Raw genomic sequence first — 14,300 nt, 5'->3', positions numbered from 1 at the left:
CGTTCATTTCACTTTAAATCAATAACACTTCATCTTTCTTTCTATTTAAACCGTTTAGTTGCCAAGATCGTGATGACTTGCAATGTATCACTTTAGAATCTATTTTAAATGAATTTTTTAAATTACATATAATACTTATTTTATTTTAGGGTCATATATATAAAATAACTTTAGCAATTCTTAACATATAACAGAGTCTTAAAAGATAAAACCCAGGTTCATAGTTAGTAGAGGGTCATTACATTGGTGATAATGTATGGATTTTCTTAAAAAAATTTTCTCCACGTTTATTTCGTCAAATCATATTAAACTGTTATAGAAACATACATAAGATCAATGTTAATTAATTAATTATAATTGACAATGCGTTTGTTTATTCTATTAATTTGGATTTGTTCAAGCTATTCATTTTTATAGTTAAAAATATCATGATCTTATTATTCAAAATAGAATAGATACATCATATACATTGTGATATCTGCTATATGTGTCTGTGTGTGTGTGTGTTCTAAGCGGTTTTATAAACATTATGAAGTTGATTTGACGTAACAAAATGGAGTTGTTGTTAGAACAAATATCTCTGTGAGATTTTACTTAGTTTTTAGTTTATAGTGAATTAATTTGACAGAAAATACAGTGGAGGAATCATTGAAAATTTCCAGTTATTTTTTTAATATTATTGTTGAACGAAATGTTCATGATAAATTGACTGTTTCATAACTTAGTGGCAATAATATAGACGTAACTATTAATAAAACCCTTTGTAAATTTAAGAACTCAACAATTCTGCATGAGTATGAAGTTTTGGATTTGTCACTCGTAAACTAATAAGTGTTTTCACAGGTAAAAAGTTATTCTTTAGGTATATATTACTAATCATATTCGTCTATTCTTTGTTCCAATTACAAATTACTTTATATTACATAGTAGAATAATATGTTCAGAAGTCTTATCTGATTAAAATTTGATCGGTTTACTGATATTCATGATTCAAAAATTGTTGGAAATGTAGTAAACTCATTCATCAGGTACTTGGATTTGAAACACACTCTAAGTATGAGTGTTAGTGATACTACTCAGTTTCTCAAACTAAGGTGAACGGAATAGGATTCGAACCAGGGAACATAGTGACTGAAAGTCGGATGCTTTAGCCACTAAGCTATCGCTTCATTAAATCTATTCGTGATATTCTTAGATATTTGTTATTTGGAAAGGCATCATAGGTTTGATTCTAGTTAAAGTCGCTTATTTTTTCTAATAACTTGTGCTGAGTCAAAGTTAGAAATCCTCAACACAAATCGTATTATTGCGATAAGCTTTTTTAAAATGCATTGAAATTGTAAATATTTCATAAATATTATAAAATAAATTTTTCAGTAATTTTGACCATTCGTTATCAGTCCCAAGGTTTTTCGTCGAGTTCTACCCCACACATTATTTTCCAATACATTATATATTTAATGCATGAATTTAAACGTACTCGCCTCCAATATAACAATCAATGTATTGTTTTCGCTTATATTTTTCTCAGTAGTTAGCATCATGATATGTTTTTTAACATTTTGTGAAAGCTCATGAATACATCGTATGGTTATTATTAGCTTGAAAGTTTTGAAATATGAATCAATTTTGGAGTATTCGCATAGTAACAAATGAATTCGCATTTGATCAATTCATTATTATTAAACATTATTCAAAAAAGTTCTATCTTATCTTATTTCTGATTGTATTTTTAGCCCTACTAAAATGGGTTTACTAGATCCAGATACGCGTGATGGTCGTGTGATCTTCTTTTTACCATGGATGAATTATGCGTTAGCTGGCACTACAGATACTGAATGCAATGTTACTGATCAGCCATCGCCTTCTGAAGCTGAAGTGAACTTTATCTTGGAAGAAATTAGTAGTTATCTTTCTCCGGAAATCCAAGGTAGGTGTTTAGTCTTGGTCTTCCTTTGTGAGAATGGTTCATCAGGTGCTCGTATAGTACCCTTTAGTTTTTTTTACCGCTTTACACCTGTGTAAATTTGTGGTTACATAATATATCAGGTTACTATTTAAATTCTCATTTTTAAGTAACTTCAGTACATATATTTTTAAGACAGTCGATACCGTAGAGAATTATGCAGCCCGAATAACTCAGTAGTACTGTAGAGAACAAATACTTAAGTGGAGATGAACAATTTATTGTCCAATGTACAATCACACAGTGGTTTAGTAAAATGTGGAAGTCATCCATCAAATACATCATTTGCACATTTTCTTTGAATTGTTTCCTACAAGCTTCATTGTTCCTTCATTTCTGTCCTTATCTTGATTGATTTTAGTTTTCTTCTCTCTTCTCAACCTTCTTCTTGCAGACATTCCACTTCTGACTGGTGTTACATACTACTTATATCTGAAAAAATAAGTAGCATACGCCACTGTACCAACTGGGATTGTGACACTTGTTAATGCAGTTCAGAATATCACAGGGAATATGTTTTTTATTATATTAAACAGTGGTTTAGTGGCTAAAGCGTCGAACGTTTAGCCGTCGAATCCCTTGATCGAACCCTACTTCATCTGCTGTAGTTTGGGCAACTGAATAATATCACTAGCCGTCAAACTACGAGTGTAATTCATATTCAAGTACCTCAGTCAGTCAGCTACAACGTAGGACCAGGCACATATGTGCATCGGTCCAGGTTGCCATACCGCATCAGCACAACAAGATGAACACCGGATTCATAGCAGTGTTTAGGTCAAAGGTGGTAATAAATAAGAGGAAGATTGCATATAGAGATATAGTACAAGAAGAAAGAATTGGTTCGTAGAAAGAAAGATATGAAGTGATTTTAATCTCTTAGTTTAAGGGAAGACAGAGAGTGAATACACCGACGCCATTGTGATCGATTCTGAGCCATGTCACCAAGAGTCTCCAACCATTGGTTACGAAAGTCACGCGGACCCCAACCAAGTAGTCTGCATCTACCAACATGGCTCAGACTACAAGTTAGTGACTTCAAGCACTGATGCCACGTTTTGGTTTGGCCGCCCCTAACTTTCTTCTAACCATCCCCTACACCGGTTAGCATTGTACGTCGCGGTAATCGGTGTTCAGGCATACGTAACACGTGGCCCAACCATCTCAGTCGATGAAGATTCATAACCTCATCAACTGATTTACCATCCTTCCCTAATACCCTGCGTCGGACCTCACCATTACTTACCCGGTGATCCCAGCAGATGCCGGCAATATTTCTAAGGCATCTGTGGTCAAATACTAGTAGATTACGAGTGTCTTCTACTCTTAATGGCCATGTTTCGCTGCCGTAAATTAAAACAGAACGGACTGCCGCGCAGTATATTCGTCCTTTTATTGATAGACGGATATCTCGCCTTCGCCACAGATGACGTAAGTTGGCAAAAGCCAAACGAGCTTTTCGAATCCGTGCTGAGATTTCGTCAGACACCAACCCATTAGGGCTGATCAGACTTCCAAGATAAGTGAAGTTGTCAACGCGTTCCACTACTTCATTCCCTATCCTTAGTTCAGGTGTTGACGCAGACCAGTCGTGAAGCAACAACTTGCATTTAGAGGGAGAGAAGCGCATTCCAAACATTCTGGCATTGTTGCTTAGTGCTACCAGAAGACTCTGCATTTTATTAGTGTCTTCACCAAACAGTACTATGTCATCAGCGTATTATAAGTCGACCTCCTAAAAGGAGATCAATGCCCGAAAATTCAGTCGACGAGAATGTTGTTTCCATAAGTATGTCTATGATGAAGTTGGACAAAATTGGAGAGAGTGGACAACCTTGAAGGACACCACTTGAGGTTGCAAAATCAGATGACAGTTCGCCATAAGCTCTGACTCGACTAGTAGTGTTCAAGTAAAGAGCCTTTACAAGGTTTATGTACTTCTGAGGTATGCCTTTCAATGACAGACACTGACACAGAATCTCGCGGTCTACAGAGTCAAATGCCGCTTTTAAGTCAAGAGAGACCACCATTGTCGGACGCCGATAAGTGTGCCTATGTTCTAGAATCTGACGGATGGTGAATATGTGGTCGATGCAGCCACGACCAGGTCTGAAGCCAGCTTGGTTCTCTCGTGTTCGCAGTTCACGAGTCTTAGTTAGGCGTCTGATAATTATCGAAGCTAGTATTTTAGATATTATATTAGTTAAACTAATCCCTCTATGGTTGTCACAGGATGATTTTGACCCTTTCTTATATATTGGGACGATAAGTGATGGTGACCACTCAGATGGAATAACGTCTAATTCCCAGATCTTAGCTAAAATATTAGTCAACCTAATCGCTAAAATTGGACCAACATCCTTAAAGACCTCTGGAGTCAGTCCATCTGGACCAGCTGCCCTTCCTCGCTTCAGATTAACTATAGCCTTTTGAACTTCAGCAAGAGTTGGGGGACCTACTTCAATGTTCCATTCACACTGTCTGGGAATGGAGGGTAGTTGTAGAGTAGCTGAAGGCCAGTTGAACTGTTCTCTGAAATGTTCCGCCCATCGTTCTAAACGTCTGGACTGGGAGCAGATGAGAGTATCGTCTTTTTCCGATATAATCTCACTTACACTTGACTTATTAATCCCAGTTTCTTTTATTAGTCTGTAAAGCTGTCTTGTGTTGCCTATAGTCGCCGCCTTTCCCATCTCTTTTGCTTTCATTGCCCACCACTGCTCACGGTCGTTTCTTAGACTTTTTCTTAACCTAGATCTGATTTGTTGTCGCTCTTCATCATGTTCAGAACCTGATGGGACGAGTTTGCGAGAATCCATCAGTGTGATAGACTTTGAAGAAATCCACTGGTTCTTTGTAACTCTGTGGTTTAAGTCGCTAATAGATGTCACTGCTGTTTCCACAGCTGCTTGAATATCTTTCCAAGCAACTTCTGGGTCAGCCTCGTTTTCAGAACTACCTAATTGTGACCTCAGTTGTTCCTGGAACCTACTTTTGGTTTTCTAACTGCTCAATTCAGTTCTAATGGGTCTTTTTACTGTGGCTTTTTGCGTCCAGTGAGGCGCAAGCAAATGCGTGCCCGTATTAGGGCATGGTCGGAGTCCAAGCAGGTACTCCAGAATGAGCGACAATCTTCTACCGACCCTCTCCAACGATGACTGATGGCAATATAGTCTATTTGAGTCCATCGTTGGTTTGGTGTAGGGGGTCGCCATGTTAGACGATGTCTCTCCTTATGCTTAAAATTTGTGTTTGCTAAAAATAAGCGATTGTCTGAGCACAGTTGCAGCAGACGATCACCATTATCTGTTCGCTGTGCCGGAATGCTAAAATATCCACCTAAATGCCTTTCTGTTTGGTTTAAGCTACCTATCTGAGCATTAAAGTCACCCCCTATGAGTACTATGTCTGAGCGTTTAGCTTTCTGAAGAAGTTCAGAAAGCTTTCTGTAAAATTCATCTTTCATTTCATCTGAGCTGCAGTCAGTGGGAGCGTAGGCAGAAACGACGAAAAGGCAACGACGTGTGTCCCTATCCTTCCGAGTTCTTACGGAGCCGTTTAGCCGAACAGCACATAGACTACTGTTGACGGGGATCTACTCTAGCAGTGCTTGTTCCGCCTTCATGCTTAGTGCTATCCCTACTCCTGCCAGTCCACGAGAACTGGCCATCGGGTCACCAGATACACAGAGGGTGTATCTCGTTGGCTCTCCGTTTTGCCGAGGTGAGGTCAGGTGAATGACCACACTGGAATCCTGTATGCGTGTTTCGGAGACACAGCATACAACAATGGTAAGAGACTCTAGGGTTTTAGCCAAGAAAGCCTGCTGACCGATTTGACATAGGGTGCGTACGTTGAAGGCTCCAATGTGTAGTTTGGAGCGAGGTTTCAGTAGACCTGGGACAGTGTTTTGAGCACTAGAATCGTTAGCTATGGTGACACTTGAGGAGGAAGTTTAGGGTTGAAAGTCGATGTAGGAGGAATAATAGGAATTGAAGAGGAAGGTTGATTATGAATACAGTGGTCTTGGGTGCTGTTAGAGGTATGAGGGCGGTTATCACTTCCCGGTTGCCCACACCGTGGAAGGGTTCTTCTGGAGGTACCTGAAAGGGAAATTGGATTAGAGGTGGTCTTAGTGACCTGAGAGCGTGACCGCAGTGCCCAAGGGATAACTGCTTGAGGTCGGTCACACACGACCTTTTTATGGGTAATTCTTGTGTTGGCTCCGTACTTATTGAGACCTTACCGCCGGAGACGGATATCCGTGGGATAAGGCCAGGTGTGCATTTTTAGGGTCGACCTTTTCTAACCCAACCCCTCCTTGTGGGAAGGCAGCATCGCTGTCATGCTGGTTGTCTGGAGGAAACACCTTACTGCTGTCACACCTCTGTACAGTCAGCAGTACGACTTCGCCTTCGGACCTTGGGTTTGTTGCTTTTAGTCTTACCGCTCTTCAACCGACCTGTCTGACATGGTAGGACCTTGAGGAACGATTGTTCCAGCCAGTATAGCTCGGTTGCTTCATCACGATAGGCAAGCCCGACCACCACGTCAAGGTAGCAACAACGGTCGGGATTCAAGTACCTAGTGAATTAATAAACTTAATTTTAAATCATTAATAGTTATATCGATCATTTGATTTTATCATCTCAATTTTTCTAGTTCATAATCTTGATTTGCACCACTCTCAGATGTCGACACATTTCATTGCTTTCGTACACAGTCACTTTGTTTCGGCCGTACAATATTTTAGTACCACCTTAATCCAATGTCCTGGGAACCTTCTATTACATTTAATGGATAATTACAACATCTTATTCAACCATTTTACCATTTTTATATGAATGTTTGCTACACTAAGCCGATATGTTTTTTGCACCTTGTTTTAACCATTTTCACTTCTATAGGTACGTTAAACTTCATTCGAAGTCTTGATTTTGAAACATATAGGTTATAAGCCGTTGAATAATCACTTCAAATGGTTTTTCCTGTTCTTATGAAGTCAATAAAAGGAATTAAGCGTTAAGTATCAGTTTCTTTAGAATTGAAGATGTTTTCTTAAGTTGCGCTAAGTAGGACAAAACGTAGATTCCTGTCTCCCCAACAATTTTTCCACTCGCTTCATATCAAACTACGTACATCGGTATTCTGAGTCAGTGAGCGTCAGAATTCATCTTCATATATGGGATTTGATGAGGAATTATAGATGGTCAACTGTATATTGGTTACTATAATAGTGGTGAGTTAATTTACTTAATTAACTCAGTCACTGAAAAAGGATTAAATAAGTAGCACACACAATTAGATATCTCGATTTTGGACAATATGTCAAGTTACCGAATTATACCCTTAATCTTATACCACATAAAGACCTAGCTAATTTCAAAATTTTTGTGTTTTCTTAGCTTAAGCTTAAGTTATGAACTTTTCATTGTCTTCCCAGACAAAATCTTGTGCTCAAGACATGTGGATTCATTTTACTGTCTGTAAGTAGCTTTCAGCATATCTCTTAACAATGGTTATGTCTAATTAATATCAATAGGTGTACTATTACTGTTTTTATACATACGTTTCAATTGATTGCTTTTTTAATGTAATTTTCGGTACTAAACATCACCGTCGTCTTTTTTCTTTAATACTTTTTTGTATTTGGTTTTAGACTTTGTAGTTATCAGAAAGTGTCCATATCATCATATTGTAATCAGATATTTCCATCAAATTACCAGCTATAATTCAGTTATTTAAAAAACGGCGTTCATTTGTTTCCACAATAATAATAATAATAATAATAATAATAATAATAATAATAATAATAATAATAATAATAATAATAGTAATAGTAATAGTAATAGTAATAGTAATAATAATAATAATAATAATCGTTTTTTCAGTATTACAATATGGAATTATCAGCGTACAATATTTTAAAGAGTTCCTCTTTGCAACGCTGGATATGCTCCAGGTTCAAGGAGTATAAATGTTTGTGATCCGGCCATCCTTTTCAATTTGATTATTGTATAGTGTATAAACTAAGTATGGTATTATTTAGCTTTGTACTTTTCTTTGATTGTATGCATTCTGACGTACATTTGTGTCTTATTTTACCATTATGCTTATACATTAAGTTAATATCTTGAGGGATTTTCTCTATTCTTAAATAACTTGAATATTTGCATATTATTTTTTGCCTGCTATTTGATTAATAATTCATTTTTAAAATGAATGACAGTACACTTGAATAAACAGTTTTGCTTAACTAATATTACATCATCATAACTAATGTTTTAGTTAAAATGTAACTCAAATTTTTCGTTTCATTTACTTTTGTTATTGCTATATTTATTTCTTTGTTAATAGTTCGTCGTGGTGATGTACTGTCATCTTGGGCAGGTATTCGACCACTTGTTCGTGACCCAAATTCTTCTGATACACAATCGATTGCACGTAATCATATTATTGATGTTTCGCCATCTAAATTGATAACAATTGCTGGTGGTAAATGGACAACTTACAGAAGTATGGCAGAAGAGACTGTGGATAAAGCGATAAAGGTAGTAAACAAGTTCTGTCTTTATTTGAATAGTTCACTAATAAAAGTCGCTATTTTATTAACAGTGAATCAGTTAATGAGTACTTGTTTATGCAGTTAACTTTAAGCTGCACTGTTTTTGTAAAGTTAAGTAATACTATGTGGTTATTTAAACTGAGTTAGGTGAAATGTGATATGATACTCAAACATCAGATCATTTAACCGCTAAGTTATCGTTATTTGATAAACACAGTCCTACATTTTATACCCTTAATAGCTGATTGTCATTAGAATTAATAATTGTTTTAATATTTTCATTTTGTTATTACAAGAGAAATATACAGAAATTTATTGGGAATTATTTTATTCTGTTTTATTAATTAACTAGGTATGTGATCTTAAACCAACTGGTCCATGTCGTACCAAAGGTCTTCTTTTAGAGGGTGCTCATGGTTGGTCACCAAATCTATTTATACAAATTGTTCAAGAATATGGTATGGATGTTGATGTGGCACGCCATTTAACTGGGATTTATGGTGATAAAGCTATCACTATAGCTAATATGTCCAAACTAACTGGTTTAAGATGGCCAATATTAGGTAAAAAATTACATCCTGAATTTCCTTTTATTGAAGCTGAAGTAAGTTAATTTTGTCATAAAATTGATAATTTGTATAATAAGATGAATAGTGCTATTATTGTCTGTGAAACTGCCTTCACTTTTTCTACATAGGCATGTTATACTGTATATTTTACAAGTAGTTTGGGAACATGTTATAGAATGTCAAACCAATAAATATGCATACTATCATTAAGTTTCTTGTTTCAAAATACCTTAATCTTTTCAACATTTCTTGTCTGTTGAGGTTTGTTTTGTACTGATTTGGCCGATCTATTCTAGCTGTCAAGTTTGTCTGGACTGCTGTTTCATATTGATTGTCACTATTGAATACCGTTAGTTTACGAACTAACAAGATGAAAGCTCCCTGTTGTCACCATTATTTCCAATGAAGTTATTGTACAGTTAAGTTAGTTCAGCTATACAGATCAGCATATAAATAATGTTTATTAATTGGTTTCCAAGTGAGTTCATAATATGCAACACTTACTGGTGTCAATTGTCCATTGTGACACGTTTCACTTTTATCCGTATACCACGTCAAAGGAATTTTCATTAAGAAACGACATCTGCTTGATAACTGTTGAATAATAGCGTTGACGTTATTTCGTGATAAAAATTTGCCTTTCCATATTATGTTCATAAAACAGCGTAAGTCTGTAAAACTTGTGTTTGCTCGCTAGTGGTTAGCTTCGAAAGAACTCTCTTAAAGTCTGCAAACTAGGTACTTATGTATGGTTAGCATGTTGATGTCCGCACTATTTCATTTTTTAAGTTCGAATCAAATGGAAATATGCTCATTGGTTCATTTTTCAATCAATCAGTCCTAGTGGACGAATTAATTTACTGAAAGTTACTTAAGTAAATCTTACATAAGTACTAATGTTTTACTACCGTATCTATTTTGTTCGGGTTTATTGGAAAGTAGATTGTTTTCTTTCAATTCTTGTTCTGATTTAGGAATAGTTAAATGAAGTATAGAGCTTCCAGGGAATAATACTAAACAGTACGTTATTATGTCCCTGAAACACTTAACTGACTTGGCACTCGTTACTGAAACTGAATCAGACAACGTAAGACAAGCACAACGACGATAAATCAGGATTTATTTGGTCTCCATAATGAGTCAAAATGTTAAATGAATGCACAAATTTTTCTATGATTTATTTACGGTCAGATTAACATTTAGATACAATAAAGAATATGTATATAAAAAGTAAAACCATATCATCAACAGAAATAACATTTTTGTTCACTAATATTCCACTGACAGAAACCTATTACATGTATGAACAACCGCCAGAAAAGAAAAGAAAGGTACCGATTACGAAAAATACATTGAAGGAGCTTCTGTTGAAATGCACTACGAATATCTGCTTCATGTTTAACAACAAAACTTATAGACCAGTAGATGGAGTAGCAATGTTATCACCCATAAGCCTGATCCTCGCTAATATTTTTCTATTCATACAAGAAAATGGACTGGTGGGTGATATCCTAAATAAGCTAGATTATTGTCATTGTTACACAGATGAAATACTAATCCTGTGTGACGAAACTAACGACAAACAAGAGGTTTTGAACAGTTTAGATCACGTTCACCCAGCTATTAAATTCGCCAGCGAAGAAAAGAACGATAATAGAATATCTTTCCTTTGTGTATTACTTTTTTGGGAAAATAGACGGCTCCATAAAAACAATTGTATTTAGGTAGAATACTTGGACGGGTCAGTATACCTATTTGCACAGTTTTAAACCTCTTCAATGCAAAATAAATTTAGTTAAATGTTTTAGTCACAGAATCAAAGTATTATGTTCTGAGGATAAAGTAGATAGCGAAATAAATAAACTAAAGAACACAATACGGCATATTGGCTTTCCAGATAATGTCAGATTTCTATCAGAAGGTAAGAAATAACAAACTAATACAATCAGCGAGAAAACCCTCTATCTAAAACTCTATTTAAAAGGGGACATAGCAAGTGACATTTCAACAAGTCAACTCAAAAAATCTGTTGAGAAGCCATTTCATGCAGCCAAGTTACATGTGACCTTCTCAACCAAACCAATAACTACGCAAAAAATCAGGGATAGTTTACCGATGATGATGTTTGTACACCAATTCGACCACTCCTATAGAGCTGGTTACCTAGGTCATAAACAGATGTCTTTATCCTTACATGTTCGTGAGCGTGTAACAGTATTACTTACTTACTTACGCCTGTTACTCCTAATGAAGCATAGGCTGCAGACCAGCATTCTCCAACTGTTGGGATATTCAGGAAAATATCCCAGAAATTATTCTATTAAGTCTAATGCTATTCTTGGACTTGGAGATGGTATTATTTACTTATTGGTCAGTACTTATTTCACGTGTCATTTTCCTACTGGTTAATATTGTACAATATTATTTTCTATTTTATCGTACGATGTGGTCTGCTTGACTGGTATATAAACAAAGTATGTTTGAAATATAATGATTCATATATCCGAGGCTGAAACTTGTGTTCTGGACTCAACTGGCTGGGTTAGACAGGGAAGCGGGGCCAATCAGAACCCTAGGCTGTTCTACGTGTTGCGCGTCTTTGGTCCGATCAATAATTCGCTACCCCCTTAATCCGCAGCATTATTTTCACGTTATAGCACCAACCCACTCTGTCCTGGGGTGTAACAGTATGGTTGGGAAAAAAGAGTCACTGAATCTTTTAACCAACACATCATAGAGGGCCATTTTTCTCACTTGGTAGATAGTGAGCATCATATAAAAATACATGAAGCTTTCACTATTTTGTGTCGAGTTCTAAACAATCTACATATCTGAAGCCATCTGAATCAACTCCGGAAAACCTAACTTATTTATCCAGAAGAGATATAGTCAGCCTTTATGTTTACCTTGGTACACGACTGAATCACCAGATACCTAGGCTGGATGTTATAAACTTCTTATTCCCTCTCCTCATTCCCTATGTGTTTCTATCTTTCTTAACCTCCACGTTCACCTTTCTCAATTCGCAGGAATTCTTTTTTATTACAATTAACCTGACAACACCCCTCTTATTGCATATTATATTCACACAGTGTTGTTATTATTGCCTCATTTAACAAGACGAAATTCTCCTACTATACTGTTCACACGACTTATTGTATTGATATTATATTGATTAATACTTAACATTTTATTACGAATCATTCTGACCTTTGTTAAATGACCCTACTAATTGACAAATAACACGATTTCGAAGCATTTATGTCGGAACAAATGCAGGAGTTTACCCTTGTCGAAATCACTAATGCATACCTTATTTAGGTCTTTATAAAATATCACAGTAATTATGGACTTCTAACTGTAGAGCTTAACATGATTTATTTCTTGAACCCATACTTAAAATATCATACAATTATGCGTCTATAACCAACAGATATAGACTTGACTGTGTAGTGTTTACTCCTTCCCACAATGTGATTACATTTTACAGATGATTGGGAAGAAAAATCAATGTGATGTGTTATTCACACTCCACTAGATTACGTCACTCATTGATCACAATATCATACATGAAATTTTTTTTAAAAAAACCTGTTTAATGTTTTTCTAGGTGGAATATGCATGCCGAGAATATGCTTGTCATGTTGTCGACTTTCTTGCTCGTCGTACTCGTTTAGCATTTTTGAATGTACGAGCTGCGGAAGAAGCTTTGCCAAGAATTGTTGATTTAATGGGTGAACATTTAAAATGGAACAGTGAGAGAAAAAAGCAAGAAATGCGTGAGGCAGAGGTAAACTAGAATTTTGATAAGATATTTGTGTAATATATTTGCTGTATTTATTTTTTCTACAGTATTACTAATAGTGAAACTGCACACACATTTTATTCATAGCAAACTATACTCGGTCTTTTGAATCAACGTTGAGTTTGAACTCGTGACTTGCTTGTGTCTGTTACTCGTCGTGGAGTATAAGCCGCCGACCAACAATCTTCCACCTACTTTGTCCTTGGCTCTCCTTACAAGTTTTCACCAAGCGTTATTCATTCTTTTGATGTCTGTCTTCAACTTATGGTGCGATGTATTCTCTGATTTGCCTCTTTTCTTTTTGCCTTAAGGATTCCAATTTAGGACTTGCTTTGTGATTCACTTTGATGATATTTACTATGTGTTTCCTATCCACCTATCCTATTCACATACCGAATATACTGAGATCTAGATTTTTCGGGTATTATAAAGAAATATCTTAATGAGCATATTTTCAGCAAGCTCAAACAGCTCATGGTTTTTCTCCATCTAATTCTGTTTTTTTTTACACATTATTAGTTAATTACAGACGTTTTTGCAAAGGATCCTTTGCATATGTCACAATTAGTGATTGATAATTTCCATGTAAATGTATAATTTTAATTAAGAAACAGTATTAAAATTGATAAACAGAGATGGGTTGTAGTAAACACTGGAGTTCAGGACTTGCGTTTTATACTTCTCTGAGTCGATGTTCACTCAAACACTTGAACCCAGTACCGTTCGCTTTAAACACAATGAGGTTATCCACCCAGTTAAAGTTCAGACAACCATGATCTTGTGCACTGGGGTAAGGTTTAATTTTTGTGTATTATTTATTTGGGAATATTCAAATTATCAATACTATGATTTGTTAATTAAGTGATTTCCAACTGTTATTATTAATTTTGAGTAGTAGATATTTAGAATTAGGATGTTGGCTAGTTGGTCGCTAAAAATAATTATGATATTAATTTACTAGAAAGGATTGAGAAACTGAAATGTCCAGGATTTGTGTAGTTGTTTGTAACTGAACGATTTTTGTATTTCTAATGTATTTTATGGTATTCATATGTAAATCTAACTATAAACCTTTTTTTGATCGATAGTCATCATAACACATACTAGTTTTTCTAAGAAATATAATACAATTAATTATAAATTCGTTATTCCCAGTTGTATCAAATTTTTCCCTCACTTAATACCTACCATTTATAGTTTCATGTATCTCACAGTCTTATGAATAATTTTATGTGTCATGATTCAAACCATCGAGTGGTTGTAATGGTTAATTTTATCTTCTGTTGTTTTTATTGAACGTTGGTTTGTAGACATCATAAATTCCACAGCGTAGAATCGTGTGAATTTCGTTGTTTTAGGTAACTTGCAATCAGTAGTAAGAATGAATCCAACCAG

General features: G+C 35.6%; 1 protein-coding gene across 2 annotated transcripts in view; it reads left to right on the top strand.

Moving 5' to 3' along the window:
• Nucleotides 1–14,300, top strand: part of GPD2_1 (glycerol-3-phosphate dehydrogenase) — a 60,659-nt gene that overhangs the window by 28,448 nt on the left and 17,911 nt on the right. The window contains exons 1-5 of one of the 2 annotated variants that reach the window (XM_051209768.1): nucleotides 206–1,930; nucleotides 7,372–7,452; nucleotides 8,324–8,517; nucleotides 8,884–9,135; nucleotides 12,711–12,890. In XM_051209768.1, coding sequence (XP_051075225.1) covers nucleotides 7,386–7,452; nucleotides 8,324–8,517; nucleotides 8,884–9,135; nucleotides 12,711–12,890 — 693 coding nt within the window. In that variant the 5' untranslated portion in view covers nucleotides 206–1,930; nucleotides 7,372–7,385. Of the gene's footprint in view, nucleotides 1–205; nucleotides 1,931–7,371; nucleotides 7,453–8,323; nucleotides 8,518–8,883; nucleotides 9,136–12,710; nucleotides 12,891–14,300 lie in introns of those variants that run through there. The other variant, XM_051209767.1, reaches the window with a different exon arrangement.

This window comes from Schistosoma haematobium, chromosome 1, assembly GCF_000699445.3.
Source record: "Schistosoma haematobium chromosome 1, whole genome shotgun sequence".
NCBI classification, from domain to species: Eukaryota; Metazoa; Platyhelminthes; class Trematoda; order Strigeidida; family Schistosomatidae; genus Schistosoma; species Schistosoma haematobium.
Note: the sequence above shows the minus strand (reverse complement) of the source record. Positions and strands in the feature narration are given on the sequence as shown.